Source organism: Salmo salar, chromosome ssa06 (genome assembly GCF_905237065.1).
Source record: "Salmo salar chromosome ssa06, Ssal_v3.1, whole genome shotgun sequence".
Lineage (NCBI taxonomy): Eukaryota > Metazoa > Chordata > Actinopteri > Salmoniformes > Salmonidae > Salmo > Salmo salar.
The window spans coordinates 57,913,406-57,935,208 of record NC_059447.1 but is presented as its reverse complement, the minus strand read 5'-3'; the positions used below and the strand labels follow the sequence as shown (position 1 = coordinate 57,935,208).

General features: G+C 43.7%; 1 protein-coding gene across 3 annotated transcripts in view; it reads left to right on the top strand.

The window, feature by feature from the left end:
* The window catches only part of rngtt (RNA guanylyltransferase and 5'-phosphatase), a 163,546-nt gene that overhangs the window by 106,373 nt on the left and 35,370 nt on the right, over positions 1 to 21,803 (top strand). For all 3 annotated transcript variants that reach the window (XM_045719498.1, XM_014204745.2, NM_001173757.1), the window contains one exon: positions 3,816 to 3,884. In XM_045719498.1, the coding sequence (XP_045575454.1) occupies positions 3,816 to 3,884 (69 nt within the window). The remainder of the gene's footprint in view (positions 1 to 3,815; positions 3,885 to 21,803) is intronic.

The window sequence follows — 21,803 nt, the reverse complement described above, 5'->3', positions numbered from 1 at the left end:
CTATTAAGCGCACCTGAATATAAGCCGCACCCACTGAATTAAAAAAATATAATTATTTTGAACATAAATAAGCCGCACATGTCTATAACCCGCAGGTGCCTACCGGTACATTGAAACAAATGAACTTTACACAGGCTTTAACGAAACACGGCTTGTGACAAAAATAAATGGGCTTTAACGAAACACGGCTTGTAACAAAAATAAATAGGCTTTAACGAAACACGGCTTGTAACAAAAATAAATAGGCTTTAACGAAACACGGCTTGTAACAAAAAAATAAAAATTTGCAGTAAACAGTAGCCTACCAAGAAAGTCATTGGTCACCATCTTCCTCCTCCTGTGCACTGAAACCATCTCCGTCGGAGTTGAATAGCCTCAGAATTGCTTCATCCGATATTGGATCGTTTTCATTGTCGCTCTCGTCACTTTCATCCGGAGGCAAATCCCCCGCTGAGCCCTCTTTTAACATGCAGCAGTCCAGCCTTTCGAAACCCGTTGATGATAGTGGATTTTTTGACAATGCTCTACGCTGTCAGGACCCACTGGCAGACTTGACCATAAGTTGCTCTTCGCATGCGGCCCGTTTTAGTGAAGGATTTCTCCCCACTTGTCATCCAAGCCTCCCGCTGAACACGGAGCGCCACCTTAAATGCACGATTTACACTGATGTCGAGTGGCTGCAAATATTTTGTTGTACCCCCAGGAATCAGGGTGACAAAATGACTACCGTAATCAGAATGATGAGAAGTTTGAGAGCGCTCGATTTAATCTAAACAGTAAACAAAAAAGATGTTTGACCTTAACCCGTTCGGCAATTTCATTGGTCTAATGAAAGCTTCATGCCGCCAAAAAACTGAGCACGTCACAGAATGTGTTTTTTTGGAGAAAAAAAATTGAAAGCGGGAAAAATCCATATATTAGCCGCGTGGGAAAAAAGTTTATAGTCTGGAAATTACGGTATATACTGTTGTCTACTCACTGTGTATGTATATACTGTATTCTCAAACAAAGCTCATCCTAATATTCAGTGCATTCGGAAAGTATTCAGACACCTTGACTTTTACCGGATTTTGTTAAGGTATAGTCTTATTTTAAATTTTATTAAATTGCTGTTTTTTTTCTCATAAATTTACACACAATACCCGATAATGACAAAGTAAAAACAGGTTTTTATAATTTTGTTCTAATTTATTAAAAATAAAACCATGAAATATCACATTTACATAAGTATTCAGACCCTTTAATCAGTACTTTGTTGAAGCACCGTTAGCAGTGATTAGAGCCTTGAGTCTTCTTGCGTATGACAAGCTTGGCATACCTGTATTTGGGGAGTTTCTCCCATTCGTCTCTGCAGATCCTCTCAAGCTCTGTCAGGTTGGATGGGGAGCGTTTCTGCACCGCTATTTTCAGGCCTCTCTAGAGATGTTAGATCGAGTTCAAGTCCGGACTCAAGGACATTCAGAGACTTGTCCCGAAGCCACTCCTGTGTTGTCTTGGCTGTGTGCTTAGGGTCGTTGTCCTGTTGGAAGGTGAACCTTCGCCCCAGTATGAGGTGCTGAGCGCTCTGGAGAAGGTTTTCATAAAGAATCTCTCTGCACTTTGCTCCGTTCATCTTTGCCTCGATCCTGACTAGTCTCCCAGTCCCTGCCGCTGAAAAACATCCCCACATCATGATGCTGCTACCTCCATGCTTCATCGTAGGGATGGTGCCAGGTTTCCTCCAGATGTGGCGCTTGGCATTTAGGCCAAATATTTTAATCTTGGTTTCATCAGACCAGAGAATCTTGTTTCTCATGGTCTGAGCGTCATTTAGGTGCCTTTTGGCAAGTCCAAGGGTGCTGTCATGTGCCTTTTACTGAGGAGTGGCTTCCATCTGGCCACTCTGCCATAAAGGCCTGATTTTGGTTGAGTGCTGCAGAGATGGTTGTCCTTCTGGAAGGTTCTCCCATCTCCAAAGATGAACTCTGGAGCTCTGTCAGAGTGACCATTAGGTTTTTGGTCACCTCCCTGACCAAGGCCCTCCTCCCCCGATTGCTCAAGTTTGGCCGGGCAGCCAGCTCTAGGAAGCCACTGTGTTGTTGGGGACCTTCAATGCTGCACAATGTTTTTGGTACCATTCTCCAGATCTGTCTCGGAGTTCGACGGACAATTCCTTCGACCTCATAGCTTGGTTTTTGCTCTGGCATGTGCTGTCAACTGTGGGGCCTTATATAGACAGGTGTGTGCCTTTCCCAAATCATGTCCAATCAATTGAATTTACAACAGGTAGACTCCGATCAAGTTGTAGAAACATTTCAAGGGTGATTCATGAAAACAGGATGTACCTCAGTTCAATTTTGAATCTCAAAGCAAAGGGTCTGAAAACTTATGTAAATAAGTTATTTCTTTTTGCCAAAAAATTCTAAAAACCAGTTTTTGCTTTGTAATTATGGGGTATTGTGTGTATCATAAGGCTGTAACACAACAATATGTGGAATAAGTCAAGGAGTATGAATCATTTCTGAAGGCACTGTATCTACTTTGGATTGTGATTTCTTGTTTTTATTTTCTATTTGTTGCTAGCCATTCTACTGCACTGTTGGAGCTAGTAACAAAAGCATTTCGCTTCACCTGCTATAACACATGCAAACCTGTGTCGAGACCAAAACTTTTATTTTATTTAAAATGTTCTACAATTATTATCACGACTTTCAGCGTGAGACTTAGCAGTATTGTGTAGACTTGGGCTTTGTTGTCAGCCAGTGTCACTTCCGTACTTAGATTCATCCCCACAGTGTTTGATTCAACATGGACTGGGTGCTTCTCATCCTCAGGACACAAAGCCTTTTAGTGCATATTCCCCACTGCACGATTCCTTTTGAGGTTAGGCTATATGCTTACTCTATAATGTAAGTCATGGTCATATTAGTATCAAGGTAAATCTTACATTCTTACTTAGTCCTCTTCGTTCCTGGAGGAACATAGGGTCTGTACTGAAGATTTCCAATGCTGTCAATCAAATTCTGTTGTGACCATAAATCTTAAACTAAACTCTCTGGCCCTGAGCTTTAACGTCTAACTTATACCACTCTAAATGTTCTGCTCTTGGCTGCTCTTCATTTGAAGACCATATTCAGCTAGCTGATTATGTAGTAAAGCTTAATCTCAGATTAATATAGTTTTTACAGTAGCCTATCTAAGTCTCCTCTCCTGGGGATGCCTCAGCCAATATGGTACTGTAGATTGTCTTTCGCTGAACATCTGTCATCCTTGATCGAGTAGCTGAACAAGCCTCTCTTTTCCTGCCATCATGAGCCTAATTATTCATGTAGTCTGTGCTATTTCGGTCATTAACCTAAGCCTAAACTGTCAAATGATGTGCAACTGTGCATTGATGTTTCCAACTTGATTGATGCGATATCAATCACTGAGATGAGTGCTTGATACTGATACAGTAACACGATAGACAATACATTGTGTGTTACTGTATATTGATCGATTGGTGGGTGGAAAAGATGGCCTCCAGCATAGTTCTACAAGGATTGCTTTTCTGCGTTATAATAGAAACCATGGCTTCATCCCAAATGGCACCCTATTCCCTACATAGTGCTCTACTTTTGACAAGATGGCCTATAGGGCTCTGGTCAAAAGTAGTGCACTATGTAGGGAATAGGGTGCCTTTTAGGATGTAATCCATGGTTATTATGTGTGAGCTTATAGGAGGATATAGATGTCATTCTATTAACAAGACTCCCGCTTGTTATTTCCATTCCTTGCTGTACAGTAACTGTCTGTCTGTCCTGTTGCTGATGATATTTCCTGTTGTGTTTTTCCAGCTCCTGGAAGGCAGCTTCACGTCCCAGGTCAGCCATGAAGTTGACGGCCTTATCTTCCAGCCGTGCGGGGTGAGTCTGTCTTAAACACTGTTATTTGTGTCAAAGCACCAGGCTATCTCTACAGGCTAATTGCACAGCAGCACCAAGTTTTCATCGACCTCCCTCTAATAATAAGGCAGCAGGGTAGGACTCCGCCTCAGGTTTCTGGAGAAGGTTATTTGTTGGGCTCACTCTTTGTCAGTCACCTCTACCTGCCCTCCTGTCACTGTGAAGGAAGGGGTGCCCAAAACTGCACTCACACAGTCCACAGGTTCAGATATGTGTGGAACAGCCACTGTCAGCACTATAAAAGGGTCAAGGTAGGAAGGCCATCTCTGCTTTGTGTTGGAGGGAAATAGCCTTCTCTACCAACGCTACTCTTACAATGTTAAGATGATATTATTACAGCAGCGGTCCCGGGGAAGATTACCCTTATATGGTGAATGAATCGTGGTCTTACATCCTCTGCCTCCCTCAAGGAGGCACAGTGTCCCCTATTTGGATAGTTTGCAGAGACGTGTTTTTCTCTGGAGAGATACAACGTGGCTCTGTACATAGTAAATTAATTAGCACAACATCACCTCAGATAACCGATAGTGTCTGCACAGCGTAACGGAAAGGGGTGGCATTTAGAGATACGTGGTGGAGGTAAGTAGAATCAGAAGTGGTGTGCAGCTGTGCACACCTGCAGACGTTCAGATTGATTGGGCGCAGGGAGGCAGAGTGTTTTACATACAAGTTGCTATTCCGATCTGACTCAACGTCTTCTCTCTGATGCACGTTGTGCGACATGCATCAACCCCGTCTCTTCCAAATACCGTTGGAGTACTACCTTCACGAATTCTCTAGTTTGGCGCCACAGGTGTTAGACATTCTTTTCATAAAAAATATATTTTACTCAGTCTGTGCATTAGTTAGCTGCTACGGTAGGTGTCAAACAAACTATCAAGCAGTGTCTATGTATTTAACTACTTCTTCCTTTCTTGTGTTGAGGGCTGTTTTGCCCTGACCTCCTCTCTGTGTTCTCATTTATTTGCCATCAGGAGCCTTGTCTTCTTCCTTATGTCTGTGTGTTACAATATTGATTTCATATCCCTGGTCCAGCTGTAAATCATTGAGTAGCAACAAGAAAGTGATTGATCATCACTGAAATAGCCAAACCAGGAGATGGGACTATTTGACAAAGACAACGGATCAATAGACAGGCATAGAAGGGAAGTAAAATTCATAGAACCTTTCCCCTAACTAGGAAATGAAGGTACATTTACATTTAAGTCATTTAGCAGACGCTCTTATCCAGAGCGACTTACAAATTGGTGCATTCACCTTATGATATCCAGTGGAACAACCACTTTACAATAGTGCATCTAAATCTTTTAAGGGGGGGGGGGTTGGGGGTTCCTAGGTATTCCTTAAAGAGGTGGGGTTTCAGGTGTCTCCGGAAGGTGGTGATTGACTCCGCTGTCCTGGCGTCGTGAGGGAGCTTGTTCCACCATTGGGGTGCCAGAGCAGCGAACAGTTTTGACTGGGCTGAGCGGGAACTGTGCTTCCTCAGAGGTAGGGGGGCCAACAGGCCAGAGGTGGATGAACGCAGTGCCCTTGTTTGGGTGTAGGGCCTGATAAGGGCACTGCGTTCATCAGGTAGATTTGGACTCAAGCTAAAAATTCAACCTGTTTGCCTATATCCCTTGAGATTAATGTTCATTCGATCAGTCGTTAGTTCACGGTGAAATATTTATATTCCTTCTTTGGGCCGGAGAGAAAGCTTGTCCAGCCGTGCACCTGCTAGAAGAAAACAGCTTTTCAAATCCTGTTGTCATTTCCCTATGGGCAAAACAATGGCCATGGCTTTTTCTTATGATCCAAGTTGTCAGATTGGATTCTCACTCAAGTGACTGTGCATCAAGGAATCAAGTTTTGCCTCGATAATAGCACTAGCCATTTAAGTCAGTCCATTTTGTCTGAAAGCAGCAGCAGCCTGAGATCACTCACCTGGGTTAATTCAGAACTTTCCCCCAGCGTCTACAACTCATTATTTTGTTTTGCAACCCCCCCCTCCTCGCCGTGAACAGTTTTGGTTTTGCGTCGCTCTGTAATTTTAGAAATAATAATAGGAGAATATGAAAAGCTCAGTAGCTGTCAGGTAGCAGGAGCCAGTTTCCTGGGTGTGCTGGGCTGGGAATGAAATTAGGCTGCAGAGTGCAGGTTTGGCGCGGCTGCAGCAGCCCCGCACTCCACCGGAACACACAGAGTGGCTGGTTCTCCGATGTGAATAGGCGTCTCTTTCAGGGGAGCTAATTGATGTGTCGTTTTATGTTATTAATATCACAGTGGTAATTTCCTGTTCCCCCATTATAGCTGGGTACTTTGGGTGCTCCCAAATGTCATCCTATTTCCATTATAGTGCACTACCTTTGACCAGGGCGCATAGGAATCAAAAGTAGTCCACTATATAGGGTACCATTTGTTACGCAGCCACCGTGTTTGCCACTTTCCCACTTTGTTCTTACCCTTCTTGTCCTCCCTCAACAATTCCATTGATCGATGATCGTCGCATATTTTTTGAACAGTTCTGGCTTGGAAATCCTTTCTTTTTCTCAGAAGCCCTTTTATGATTGGTTTCGGAGCATAAGCCCCACTTTAGGAGTAAATAGGGGCTGTGTGGAAAATACTAATTACGGTCCATTTTTGGTGTATATCTTTTTGCTATTAAAGACAGGAGTGTACATTGTGATAATTTATGGCTGTATTTATAAAAAACACGTTAGCAACATTAGGTACTGTGCTGAGATAGCCCTCGGGGCACAATATGTTCCACATTTAAATAAACATAGAATAAAGAATATGTTTGGGAGCCATCATTGACTTTTCGTCTGTAGAAATAGCCTAGCCCTGCTTGGCTCCCACAATGAGGTTGTGTCCCAAATCGCACCCTATTCCTCACATAGTGCAGTAGTTTTGACCTGAGTTTTGACCTGAGCCTACTTTTAAAGAGGGCCCCTCTTTAAAAGTAGCTCACTATGTAGGGAATAGTGTGCCTTTTGGAACACAGCCTAAGCCTCTGTCTGCATACCCAATGTTTGTGATGTTTGTATTGAGGTAGCCTAGCTGAGGGTCAGAGTGCCCTCTGTGACTGATGGGTGCACCTGAGAAGTTCTCAGCTCTGACTAAGAGGCGGATTGGATGCATACTGGCCTTTTCTGAGGTTTGGATGCTTATGTGGTGGTCTGATGTAGGACCCGAACTGGCCGAGCTGTCTATAGGCTTGCTGGAGGAGAGGCTGCCAGGCTGGATAATGTCCCTGAATGACCTTCCTCCCTCCTCAAACCAACAGCGAAGTTCACAGTGAAGGGGTCGACGTGAGTAAGCACTCACTGCTGTCATCATGAAGTGCTGTGAGCGGCTAGTAAAGGACCATATCATCTCCACCTTACCCAATTCACTAGACCACTACCAATTCGCATATCGCCCCAACAGGTCCACGTACGACGCAATCGCCATTGCACTGCTCACTGCCCTATCCTACCTGGACAAGAGAAATACTTACGTAAGAATGCTGTTCATTGACTACAGCTCAGCCTTCCAACGCCATAGTACCCTCCAAGCTCATCACTAATCTCAGGGCCCTGGGTCTGAATTCCTCCCTGTGCAACTAGGTCCTAGACTTCCTGACGGGCCGACCCCAAGTGGTGAAGGTAGGCCACAACACCACCGCCACGATGATCTGAACACGCAGGCCCCACAGGGGTGCGTGCTCAGCCCCCTCCTATACTCCCTGTTCACCCATGACTGTGTAGTCACGCGCGTCTCTAACTCAATCATCAAGTTTGCTGACGACACAGTAGTGGTAGGCCTTATTACCAACAACGATAAGACAGCCTACAAGGAGGAGGTGAGAGCCCTGGTGGAGTGGTGTCAGGAAAATACTCTCCCTCAACATCAACAAAACGAATGAGCTGATCATGGACTACAGGAGACAGCAGAGAGAGCACGCCCCCATCCACATCGACAGGGCCACAGTGGAGAGTGTCAAAAGCTTCCAAGTTCCTCGTCGTGCACATCACTGACAACTTGAAATGGTCCCTTCATACAAAGAGCGTGGTGAAGAAGGCGCAACAATGCCTCTTCAACTTCAGGAGGCTGAAGAAATTCGGCTTCGCCCCTAAGAACTTCACTAACGTCTACAGATGCACCATTGAGAGCATCCTGTCGGGCTGTATCAATTTCACCGTACGCGACCGCATGGCTCTCCAGAGGGCACACTGCCTGCCCTCCAGGATGTCTACAGCACCCGGTGTCACAGGAAGGCCAAGGAGATCATCAAGGACCTCTGCCACCTGAGCCATGGCTTGTTCACCCCGATACCATTTAGAAGGAGAAGACCGTACAGGCCAGAGTATGTGAGCTGAGCGGTTGGATATCTTGCTGATGTTGCTCCAGGTACTTTTCCAACCGCTCCGCTAAAAACCGCTCCGCGCCCACAGGGAAAAAACTGCCGCTACAAATACGCTCAATTCATTTAGTTCACAATTTAACCAACATCCATCTATTTTTGTGACTACCTGGACCTACCATTTGGTTTTGAAGTATTGAAAGCAAACTATATGGATTTCAATGAAAAGTATTTGAATAAACATGAAAAGGTGAATGTAAAAAGCAAACATAATTTCAAATAGGCTACATTTAATATTAAACAGCATATAAACACTCTAAATAGGTCAGGAGCCAAACAGGGAGCCTAAGAAAGAACGTAAATTAATTATTTAGGCTCTATTATTTCAAGGCTAAAGCCAACAAATAAATACATTGTGAAGCATTTGGGTGTGCGACACAATAGTCTGGCAGGGACATAAAGCACTAACCATTTAACCTGTTGAGGACAGACGTTCCGCTAGCGGAACCCCGTTCCGCCTGCAGAACCCCTAGCCAACAGCCAGTGGCATCGCACGGCGCGAAATACAAAATCAACTAAAATATCACAATTCAATTTTCTCAAACAATCAACTATTTTACACCATTTTAAAGATAAGACTCTCGTTAATCTAACCACATTGTCCGATTTCAAAAAGGCTTTACAGCGAAGCAAAACATTAGATTATGTCAAGAGAGTACCCAGCCAAAAAATAATCACACAGCCATTTTCAAAGCAAGCATATATGTCACAAAAACCCAAACCACAGCTAAATGTAGCACTAACCTTTGATCTTCATCAGATGACACTCCTAGGACATTGTGTTATACAATACATGCATGTTTTGTTCAATCAAGTTAATATTTATATAAAAAACCAGCTTTTTACATTAGCATGTGACGTTCAGAACTAGCATACCCACCGAAAACTTCCGGTAAATTTACTAAAATACTCATGATAAATGTTCACAAAATAAATAACAATTATTTAAAGAATTATAGATACAGAACTCCTTTATGCAATCGCGGTGTCAGATTTTAAAATAGCTTTTCGGCGAAAGCACATTTTGCAATATTCTGAGTACATAGCTCGGCCATCACGGCTAGCTAATTTGACACCCACCAAGTTTGGGACAACCTAAACTCAGAATTACTATTAGAAAAATTGGATTACCTTTGCTGTTCTTCGTCAGAATGCACTCCCAGGACTTCTACTTCAACAACAAATGTTGTTTTGGTTCCAAATAATCCATAGTTATATTCAAATAGCTCCGTTTTGTTCGTGCGTTCAGGTCACTATCCGAAGGGTGACAAAAAATGTCAAAATATTCCATTACCGTACTTAGATGCATGTCAAACGCTGTTTAAAATAAATTTTTATGCTATTTTTCTCGTAAAATAGCGATAATATTCCAACCGGGCAACGTTGTATTCATTCAAAGTCTCGTGACCGTGCATCTCCAGTGTCACTGTCCCCAGGCTGACCACTCACAAATTCTGCTGCTGTTCTTCGCCCAGAGACAGCAGACACCCCATTCCACTTTCTGGCGGCTTTAGAGAGCCAATGGAAGCCTTAGAAAATGTCACGTTACATCACAGATGCTGTATTTTCGATAGAGATGCAACAGAAGGACAACAAATTGTCAGACAGGGCACTTCCTGTATGGAATATTCTCAGGTTTTGGCCTGCCATATGAGTTACATTTACATTACATTTAAGTCATTTAGCAGACGCTCTTATCCAGAGCGACTTACAAATTGGTGCATTCACCTTATGATATCCAGTGGAACAACCACTTTACAATAGTGCATCTAAATCTTTTAGGGGGGGGGTTAGAAGGATTACTTTATCCTATCCCAGGTATTCCTTAAAGAGGTGGGGTTTCAGGTGTCTCCGGAAGGTGGTGATTGACTCCGCTGTCCTGGCGTCGTGAGGGAGCTTGTTCCACCATTGGGGTGCCAGAGCAGCGAACAGTTTTGACTGGGCTGAGCGGGAACTGTGCTTCCTCAGAGGTAGGGGGGCCAGCAGGCCAGAGGTGGATGAACGCAGTGCCCTTGTTTGGGTGTAGGGCCTGATCAGAGCCTGAAGGTATGGAGGTGCCGTTCCCCTCACAGCTCCGTAGGCAAGCACCATGGTCTTATAGCGGATGCGAGCTTCAACTGGAAGCCAGTGGAGAGAGCGGAGGAGCGGGGTGACGTGAGAGAACTTGGGAAGCTTGAACACCAGACGGGCTGCGGCATTCTGGATGAGTTGTAGGGGTTTAATGGCACAGGCAGGGAGCCCAGCCAACAGCGAGTTGCAATAATCCAGACGGGAGATGACAAGTGCCTGGATTAGGACCTGCGCCGCTTCCTGTGTGAGGCAGGGTCGTACTCTGCGAATGTTGTAGAGCATGAACCTACAGGATCGGGTCACCGCCTTGATGTTAGTGGAGAACGACAGGGTGTTGTCCAGGATCACGCCAAGGTTCTTAGCACTCTGGGAGGAGGACACAAGGGAGTTGTCAACCGTGATGGCGAGATCATGGAACGGGCAGTCCTTCCCCGGGAGGAAGAGCAGCTCCGTCTTGCCGAGGTTCAGCTTGAGGTGGTGATCCGTCATCCACACTGATATGTCTGACAGACATGCAGAGATGCGATTCGCCGCCTGGTTATCAGAAGGGGGAAAGGAGAAGATTAATTGTGTGTCGTCTGCATAGCAATGATAGGAGAGACCTTGTGAGGATATGACAGAGCCAAGTGACTTGGTGTATAGCGAGAATAGGAGAGGGCCTAGAACAGAGCCCTGGGGGACACCAGTGGTGAGAGCGCGTGGTGCGGAGACAGATTCTCGCCACGCCACCTGGTAGGAGCGACCTGTCAGGTAGGACGCAATCCAAGCGTGGGCCGCGCCGGAGAGGGTGGAGAGGAGGATCTGATGGTTCACAGTATCAAAGGCAGCAGATAGGTCTAGAAGGATGAGAGCAGAGGAGAGAGAGTTAGCTTTAGCAGTGCGGAGAGCCTCCGTGACACAGAGAAGAGCAGTCTCAGTTGAATGCCCAGTCTTGAAACCTGACTGATTAGGATCAAGAAGGTCATTCTGAGAGAGATAGCAGGAGAGCTGGCCAAGGACGGCACGTTCAAGAGTTTTGGAGAGAAAAGAAAGAAGGGATACTGGTCTGTAGTTGTTGACATCGGAGGGATCGAGTGTAGGTTTTTTCAGAAGGGGTGCAACTCTCGCTCTCTTGAAGACGGAAGGGACGTAGCCAGCGGTCAAGGATGAGTTGATGAGCGAGGTGAGGTAGGAGAGAAGTTCTCCGGAAATGGTCTGGAGAAGAGAGGAGGGCATAGGGTCAAGTGGGCAGGTTGTTGGGCGGCCGGCCGTCACAAGACGCGAGATTTCATCTGGAGAGAGAGGGGAGAAAGAGGTCAAAGCACAGGGTAGGGCAGTGTGAGCAGGACCAGCGGTGTCGTTTGACCTAGCAAACGAGGATCGGATATCGTCAACCTTCTTTTCAAAATGGTTGACGAAGTCATCCGCAGAGAGGGAGGGGGGGAGGGGGGGGATTCAGGAGGGAGGAGAAGGTAGCAAAGAGCTTCCTAGGGTTAGAGGCAGATGCTTGGAATTTAGAGTGGTAGAAAGTGGCTTTAGCAGCAGAGACAGAAGAGGAGAATGTAGAGAGGAGGGAGTGAAAGGATGCCAGGTCCGCAGGAGGCGAGTTTTCCTCCATTTCCGCTCGGCTGCCCGGAGCCCTGTTCTGTGAGCTCGCAGTGAGTCGTCGAGCCACGGAGCAGGAGGGGAGGACCAAGCTGGCCTGGAGGATAGGGGACAGAGAAAATCAAAAAATGCAGAAAGGGAGGAGAGGAGGGTTGAGGAGGCAGAATCAGGAGATAGGTTGGAGAAGGTTTGAGCAGAGGGAAGAGATGATAGGATGGAAGAGGAGAGAGTAGCGGGAGAGAGAGAGCGAAGGTTGGGACGGCGCAATACCATCCGAGTAGGGGCAGAGTGAGAAGTGTTGGATGAGAGCAAGAGGGAAAAGGATACAAGGTAGTGGTCGGAGATTTGGAGGGGAGTTGCAATGAGATTAGTGGAAGAACAGCATCTAGTAAAGATGACGTCAAGCGTATTGCCTGCCTTGTGAGTAGGGGGGGAAGGTGAGAGGGTGAGGTCAAAAGAGGAGAGGAGTGGAAAGAAGGAGGCAGAGAGGAATGAGTCAAAGGTAGACGTGGGGAGGTTAAAGTCACCCAGAACTGTGAGAGGTGAGCCATCCTCAGGAAAGGAACTTATCAAGGCGTCAAGCTCATTGATGAACTCTCCAAGGGAACCTGGAGGGCGATAAATGATAAGGATGTTAAGCTTGAAAGGGCTGGTAACTGTGACAGCATGGAATTCAAATGAGGAGATAGACAGATGGGTCAGGGGAGAAAGAGAGAATGTCCACTTGGGAGAGATGAGGATTCCAGTGCCACCACCCCGCTGGTTCGATGCTCTAGGGGTATGCGAGAACACGTGGGCAGACGAGGAGAGAGCAGTAGGAATAGCAGTGTTATCTGTGGTAATCCATGTTTCCGTCAGCGCCAGGAAGTCTAGGGACTGGAGGGTAGCATAGGCTGAGATGAACTCAGCCTTGTTGGCCGCAGACCGGCAGTTCCAGAGGCTGCCGGAGACCTGGAACTCCGCGTGGGTTGTGTGCGCTGGGACCACCAGGTTAAAGTGGCAGCGGCCACGCGGTGTGAAGCGTTTATATGGCCTGTGCAGAGGGGAGAGAACAGGGATAGACAGACACATAGTTGACAAGCTACAGAAGTGTTGTTTCTTGTATTATTGTCTCTTGTGTCTTTAGAGAACTGTTTCACTTTGATATCCTTTTTCTTCTGTCCTGATTTTCTCTTTCTTTTATTCTGTTAACTAGATATTCTTTGTTGTTCTTCGTTAGCTAGCTAGCTTCTTCCAAAAGAGAGAAAAAAAAGAGTTCTGTTATACTCACAGACACCATTCAAACAGTTTTAGAAAATTTAGTGTTTTCTATCCAAATCTACTAATTATATGCATATTCTAGTTTCTGGGCAGGAGTAGTAACCAGATTAAATCGGGTACGTTTTTTATCTGGCCGTGAAAATACTGCCCCCTATCCCAAAGAAGTTAAACAACTTTTTCGTTGTATTAAATCATTATAGTCTTTAACTTGCACGTATAATGACTTAGTGCCTTTGAATTCGTTTTTTAGAAACACGTATTTGGCCAGTCTGTGGCTTCAGGCTCATGTGATGATGCCTGGAGAGCAGGCCAGGAGCAGAGAATATCCTCTCTACACTGGCAGAGCCACTGGGGATGCTAAACACCTTTTTGGCCACTCTTGCCAAGCTGAGCAGAGATGCAGTTGTTTTTTTATTTAGGTAGGCCTAAAGGTTTTTAGGCAAAATAAGCCAATCAAAATGGAAAGTCCTTGAATGTGGGAATAAGCTACGCCTATTGGGCCATAATCAATTATGGCCTATTGTATAGAAAATAGAACAAAAATGAACTAAACGTTTAAGAGCTCAGATTTTTTGTTTATAATTATTTTTGCTACAATGGTGCACTTAGTTATCTACCCACCTCGTTCCTTTCTTTTAGCATGTGCACGTACTGTAGTAAGTACACCATCATGCTTTCGGGTTACGTGTCTTTTCAGACTCCACAATGATTCTTTAGCTGTTGACACTACATCACTGCACGCCTTCTCTTGATTTTGGGCCTCATCTTTGTAAGTCACCTTGATTTTGCACCTGTGTGTTTTATCAGTTTCTTTATTAAAATATTTTGCGAACTCCATGACAGTAGCTTAAGCAAGGGGCTATAGCAGCGCACAAGTAGACTACATATGCATGCTGAGCGGGCATGCCCTGAGCTCGTGAAGTGAGTGCTACGCGCTCCAGTCAAGTTGGGCACGATCCACTCCAGCTGCTCTCCGCTCACATACTCTGGTGCAAGTGCTTCAAAGCTGGAACGGAGAGACTGAGAAACAGTTTCTATTTCAAGGCCATCAGACTGTTAAACAGTTACCCTGCCCTGAACCTCCGTTTCAGTTTAGTTTAGTAGAACTCTTGATAGTTTGTCTTGATGAGCTATTTTGGAGCATCTGTACTGCCTTTGGTGAACAGCCTGTCGTGATTGCTTTTCATCATGTGTGAATCAAACCTGTCAGTGTGTTTTGAAGCTGTGGGCTGTGTGAAAATGTTCAAGACAAGTACAGGAAATAGGGAGACAGCTGTCCATACCATCCATCTTGTCATCAGGTCTCTTTACATCTCTGTATGTTACTTAATTCTCAGTTACATTTACACGTTTAGTTATCACAGCATGATATAAATTACTTATCTTATTCAGACTTACCTCACATGTTTAACCAGGAGGCTAATGCATATTCCATGTGTTACTGCGTCAAAGCGCCTCTGTTCACAGAGAGAGACATTTTAAAGTAGTGCACTATAAAGGGAATAGGGTGCCATTTGAGGTGCCGCCAGGGTGTGTTCCCCAATAGAGCTCTGCCTACAGTGGTTCTTCAATTAAAAGTTGCATTCATACTGTGGTATAGCATGCGGGACACCGTGGTACGGTACAGAGCGTGCCGTTATTGCTCGTTCGGACCACCAGAGGAGAACTTTGAGCATATCTACTCCATTTATTAATCACGGCATTTGAAGTTGAGCAGAGCTCATCATAGCATGCAATTGTGAATACACTTCATAATTACAATTTCATAAAACATCCGTTAATACAAGTCTTTCAAAAATATAAATATTTGCAAAATATTGTGTGAAATAGTTGGATGGTTAAAGGCCGACATTTGGTCATTTCAAATAAACCTGGTCGCTTCAATTCAAATTTGACTGATTCCATTCTCTTTTATTTACGGTTATTTTTGTTTTTAAGAATGAATTTTCTTCCTGAAGAACACCAACCTCTCCTCTCATTCAATTTAGTTTTGATCACCAATTAGCTATTATGAGAGTTTCGGCTGGCTATTGTCCAATTTAATGGCTCATCAAGGCGTGTAAATTGGACAATAGCCAGCCGAAACCTCATAACAGCTAATTGATGATCAAAACTAAATTGAATGAGAGGAGAGGTTGGTGTTCTTCAGGAAGAAAATTCATTCTTAAAAACAAAAATAACCGTAAATAAAAGAGAATGGAATCAGTCAAATTTGAATTGAAGCGACCAGGTTTATTTGAAATGACCAATGTCCATCACTACTATAAGCCCAGTACTGTATTCTAAAAATAAAAACACAGCATCTACAGTAGTAGAAATAGATTATTGAATTAGACGAAGTGCAGATGTTGATTAAGCTACTGTACAGTGTGCCTCGCCCTCTTCAATGTGTCATTCTCCGCTTGACTCCGCCAATGCGGCCTGGCACTCCGTCAGTGCCACCTGGCTCTGAACCAATGCATCAAGCCATTGCCCGTATCTCTGCCCTCAGAGAATGTTTCTCTTTCTGCTCATCTGCCTTCAATGACTCAAATAACTCTGCATCACAGTTTCTGTTAGTAGGTATTAGCCGGCTTTTGTCCGATTACATTTTTTTTTTAATGTAAAAACAGATTAATAAAATTTGCGCCGACCAATTGTCCAGGAGAAGAAGAAACAATCCCATTGCGAAATAATACTTTTTAGCCTATTCATTGGTGGAAATACCAGTCGATAGAAATACATTTGACTGATCATGCTTATTGGTCTAAAGGTTAATTTGCATAATTTTGTGGAATAAAAATTGGCTCGTGTGTACAGTAGATTTGTTATGTATCTTATTTATCAAACGCGTACAGCATACAGATACAGAGCCTTGGAGTAGAAAATATGTCAGACAGCGCTGAGTTGCTGCTGCAGCATCTTATGGTGCTTTCAAGATAACAGGGAACTCTAGAAAGAGGCCTGAGTTCCTAAGTTGGAATTCCAAGTTGGATGACTGTACAAAAAGATTTTTCCCAGTCGGAGCTCGTTTTGTTCCGACTTCCCATTTCGGAAGTTAGATATTTCCGAGTTCTCAGTTGTTTTGAACGCTGCATCAAACGGCAATGGAAGGCAGGATTCATCAGCACGTTACACACCACTTTGCAATGTGCTGGAGGCAGTATGCATTTTGAAAGCATATACACCCCTTCAAATTAGTGGATTCGGCTATTTCAGCCACACCCGTTGCTTACAGGTGTATATAATCGAGCACACAGCCATGCAGTCTCGATAGACAAACACTGGAAGTAGAATGGCCTTAATGAAGAGCTCAGTGACTTTCAACATGACACCGTCATAGGATGCCATCTTTCCAACAAGTCAGTTTTCTGCCCTGCTAGAGCTGCCCCGGTCAACTGTAAGTGCTGTTATTGTGAAGTGCAAACGTCTAGGAGCAACAATGGCTCAGCCGCAAATTGGTAGGCAACACAAGCTCACAGAATGGGACCACCAAGTGCTGAAGCGTGTAAAAATCATCAACACTCACTACTGGGATCAACAGCAGCACAAGAACTATTCGTCGGGAGCTTCATGAAATGGGTTTCCATGGCCGAGCTGCCGCACACAAGCCTAAGATCACCATGCGTAATGCCAAGCGTCAACTGGAGTGGTCTAAAGCTTTCCGCCATTGGACTCTAGAGCAGTGGAAACACTTTTTCTGGAGTGATTAATCACGCTTCAACATCTAGCAGTACGACGGACAAATCTGGGTTTGGCGGATGCCAGGAGAACGCTACCTGCCCGAATGCATAGTGCTGAGGGCTGTTACGGTGACCATATTACCGCCATACCTGCGGTCACGAGTTTTGACGACAGTCAAATTCCACGTGACCGCTTAGTCACATTAATTAGGCTTCTCCTAGCTCTGATGCTGCTGATGGTCATTAGTAGTCTACCAAACTTGCTAACTACCTGGTACCCGGCACTCTATTGTCCCTCTAATCACTCTGACATCAATGCAAATGTATTTGAAAATCTAATGAAACACTTAATGAGAACCCTTGAGCTTCTTTTTCCCCATTTTTTTTTTTTTTTATTATTTTTTTTTAATACTTTGTTTTTATTGAGGAACACAAAGAAAGTACAAAAAGTAAAATAAAAGAACCAAAAAAAGATCTGGCAGTTACATTGCATGTCATACCGTCAACATATTAGTTACATTGAAATCTTTGAATTAGACCTTTTTCAAGTACAAAACCCATTTTTCCCAGTATTCCTGACCTCTCTCCTCTTGTGTTCTTAAAGCAAAGGTCATACGCTCCATGTGGTGTATTTCTTTTGCAATGTCTATCCATTGTGTCACTGTGGGAGAGTCTTTTTGTAGCCATTTCCTAGTGATAGCCTTTTTACTGGCTGCCAGTAGGACCTTCAAGAGGTACTTTTCTCTATTTTGTAAGTTATCAGCTATTTAACCCAAGTACAAAGAAATGAATGTTTGTTCTATGTCAAATCTCATTATTTTTCCAATGTTAGCTCTTATTTCTCCCCAGTAAGTTACGATTGCGGGGCAGGTCCAAAAGATATGAGAGTGATCCACCCTCAATAGACCGCATTCTCTCCAACAAGGGTTTAGGGAGCCAATCTGTTTTGATTTCAGTTTAGGTGTCATGAAGAAACGTATAACATTCTTTCAACAGAATTCTCTCCATGGCCTTGAGTTGGTGGAGCTTTGTTGAGCCTCTAATATGTTCAACCATGTTTCAGCAGTTATTTCAATGTTAAGTTCCTCCTCCCATTTCTTTTTAATATAGTTTGTAGAGTGTTTCTTTGAGGATTGAATACCCAAGTAGAGATTTTAATAGTTTTTTTTGTTACTCCCCAAGTTGTATGCGTTAGTGAATACTTGGATACATTTTTGAGGTGCTCGAGGGTCAATCACTTTTATCTCCCTTAAGAAATAGTGTCGAACTTGTAGTTATCTGTAAAAATCTTGTTTATCCAAGCCATGTTTTTTACTTAGGTCCTGGAAGTTATCTAGGTCCCCATTCCTTATAATTGTACTGAATGATGTGATGCCTTTCTGCGTCCATTGTTTAAATCTGCTGTCCTGAGTTGCAGGGATGAAGCTGGGGTCGTATGCGGGCCAACTCAGCAGTTTGATCTCTCTGTCTAATTTATTTTGCTTAACTACCCTAAACCATGTCTTCAGAGAGAAATGAATCCACTGATTTTGTCTACTGTATATTTCTATTACCATGTCCTTATTTCCCAAAACTGACTGTATGGGTATCTCTGTCAAAGTAGTCTAATGTCTTTCCATTTGGATTCGTATTCTGAATTGCACCAACACACACACCAGAGGTCTCAAAATTGGGCTGACACAAAATAATCTTTTAGGTTTGGTAAGGCCTTACCCCCACAGTTTTTTTGGTAATTGTAATGTTGTAATAATCTAATTCTTGGTCTCTTACTGTTCCAGATAAACCTTGATATCCGTTTATCCCATTCCCTAAACTGTTTAGGTGAGATTTCTATGGGCAGTAATTGGAACAAGTACAGTAACCTCGGCAGGATGTTCATTTTGATTGTTTCAATTCTACTACTAAAATCTAAGGGAAGTGAATTCCACCTGTCTAGGTCATCATATTGTCTTGTTGATGTGATCATAATTCATGCAATAAAGTTTGGGTGTGTCTTTTGGTAGATATACTCCAAGATATTTAATGGATGTAGAGGTCCAGTGGAAGTTGCGCAACATTTCTATAGACTATGCAATTGCGTGAGAACAGTGTGATGGTCTATATTAAAAAGAGGAGGATCCCATCATCTTTCTATAGGCTAGGCCTACTATATTTAATTCTCAACTTTCCTAATATGAAGTACATTGCTTCTCTTTACAACAGGAGTATAGCCTACCTGGCTGGCATGAAAATGAACCATGGCAAAAGCGTCCTCCATTTGCTATTTCAGTGCATAGATGGTATGTTGACTCGTCTTGTTGGCTGGCGAAAAGTAAATGTGGACAGTTCTTCCAATATCTTCAATATGCGCCTCGAAATTGGATAAGGACACGCGCAGTTGCGTCCCCGATGTGTCTGTCTTCACTTGTAGCCTGTGAGAAAGACCCGATCACGTGATGGAGATCCATGTGAGTGAGAGGTGCTTTTGCACGCAGCCGGGAGAAGGGAATTATAATTATTATATTCAGCACAACGGCCACTGGCCGCAAAAGGCATGGATTTTTTTTGGGGGGGGCAAATGCACCCGGGAAATTCAAGGCATTATCAGTTCTTGTCAAATTGTGAATGAGAGACTGATACAGTGTGTACAGCCTGTGCAAAAAAAACAAAGCAGATCTCATGCTTTTCATTAAACTTTTTTTTCCTAATCATCATTAGCGTCGTATCTTCCTCAGATCCTCAAAAGTTTCTACAGCTGCACCATCGAGAGCATCCTGACTGGTTGCATCACTGCCTGGTATGGCAACTGCTCAGCCTCCGACCGCAAGGCACTGCAGAAGGTAGTGCGTATGGCCCAGTACATCACTGGGGCCAAGCTTCGTGCCATCCAGGACCTTTATACCAGGCGGTGTCAGAGGAAGGCCCAGTGATGACTATGTTTTTTCAAAATTGTCAGACTCCAGTCACCCAAGTCATAGACTGTTCTCTCTGCTACCGCATGGCAAGCGATACCGGAGCTCCAAGTCTAGGTCCAAGAGGCTTCTAAACAGCTTCTACCCCCAAGCATTAAGACTCCTGAACTTGTAATCAAATGGCTACCCAGAGTATTTGCGTTGCCCCTCCCCCCACCCTTCTTTTACGCCACTGCTATACTCTGTTATCTATGCATAGTCACTTTAATAACTACCTACATGTACATATTACCTCAATTACCTCGACTAACCGGTACCCCCTGCATATAGTCTTGCTATTGTTATTTTACTGCTGCTCTTTAATTACTTGTTCCTTTAATTTCTTATTCTAATTCATATTTTTTAAACTGCATTGTTGGTTAAGGGCTTGTAAGTAAGCATTTCACTGTTGTATTCGGCGCATGTGACTAATACAAATTTGATTTGATCATGCAGCCTTAGAATGTTTTCACAATCGAAACATATAGCCCAACATTTCTATCACAACTAAAGTTACATAAATAACTCTAAATTAAGCTTATAGGAGTACCTGTTTCTTTGTTAACTGCTCAACACAGAATAGGCGCATGTCTGCACTCCCTCAAATAGTTTGGATAGAAAATATATTTCATTTTATTCAGCTTTGTTCAATTGTATTCTTCATGCTATGAATTAATGCCACAGAATTCAAAGCAAATCTTGTTTACTAAATGAACTAGTGTAGCCCACAGCCGTATAGCATAGCCTGATCAGGGCTTACCATAAGGACAACGCAGAGTATGCTATTCTGTTCTTCTGAAATAGACTACCTTTTCTTCATATCATGTTTCTTTAGACCTGTCTAAAATAAATAATGGATTTATTGTGACATCTAGGCTATATTACATGGTTTTAATATACTTTTTAAAATGTTCGAAAGGTCTGCATCAGTGGCTTGTAGACTGTGTGGAAGTCTGGAGATGCTAAATGTGTTTATGTTAATTAACGGTCAATTACCGTGAGACGGCAGTTTTTTGCTTGACAATCACCAGCTGACAAAATTTCATGACCGCGACAGCCCTAATAGTGCCAACTGTAAAGTTTGGTGGAGGAGGAATAATGGTCTGGGACTGTTTTTCATGGTTCAGGCTAGGCCCCTTAGAAATCTTAGTGCTACAGCATACAATGACATTGTAGACGATTCTGTGCTTCCAACTTTGTGGCAACAGTTTGGGGAAGGCCCTTTCCTATTTCAGCATGACAATGCCCCTGTGCACAAAGTGAGATTCGTACAGAAATGGTTTGCCGAGATTGGTGTGGAAGAACTTGACTGGCCTGCACAGAGCCCTGACCTCAACTCCATCGAACATCTTTGGGATGAATTTGAACGCCGACAGCGAGCCAGGCCTGATCGCCCAACATCAGTGCCCTACCTCACTATGCTCTTGTGGCTGAATGGAAGCAAGTCCCCGCAGCAACGTTCCAACATCTAGTGAAAAGCCTTCCCAGAAGAGTGGAGACTGTTATAGCAGCAAAGGGGGGACCAAATCCATATTAATTTCCATGGTTTTGGAATGAGATGTTCGACAAGCAGGTGTCCAAATACTTTTGATCATGTAGTGTACTTAATTGTTTGAAACCTGAAAGTTTTAGTGCATATTATAAGGCATGTCTTACCTTGCTTCAAACTAGCCTATTAGATCTCATCTCCTTCTAAATGTTCATATCTGTCACATGAAACAGCTCACATGTGCAGTGCCCTTTTGACAATGTTGTTTTCCCTGCTAATTGCTTTATGGAACGAACATCCGCACGTGGTCTAATGCCTTGTGTGCATTGCTGCGGGTGTGCAATACATATGGGTCTGTTAAATTTCTCAAATTTCCAGTAAATTTAAATGTTGCCCGTCAAATGTCCGGCGCAACATTTTCCTAACAGAAACCCTGCTGTACATGTACTCTACCAGTCAAAGGTTTTAGAACACCTACTCATTCAAGGGTTTTTCTTTATT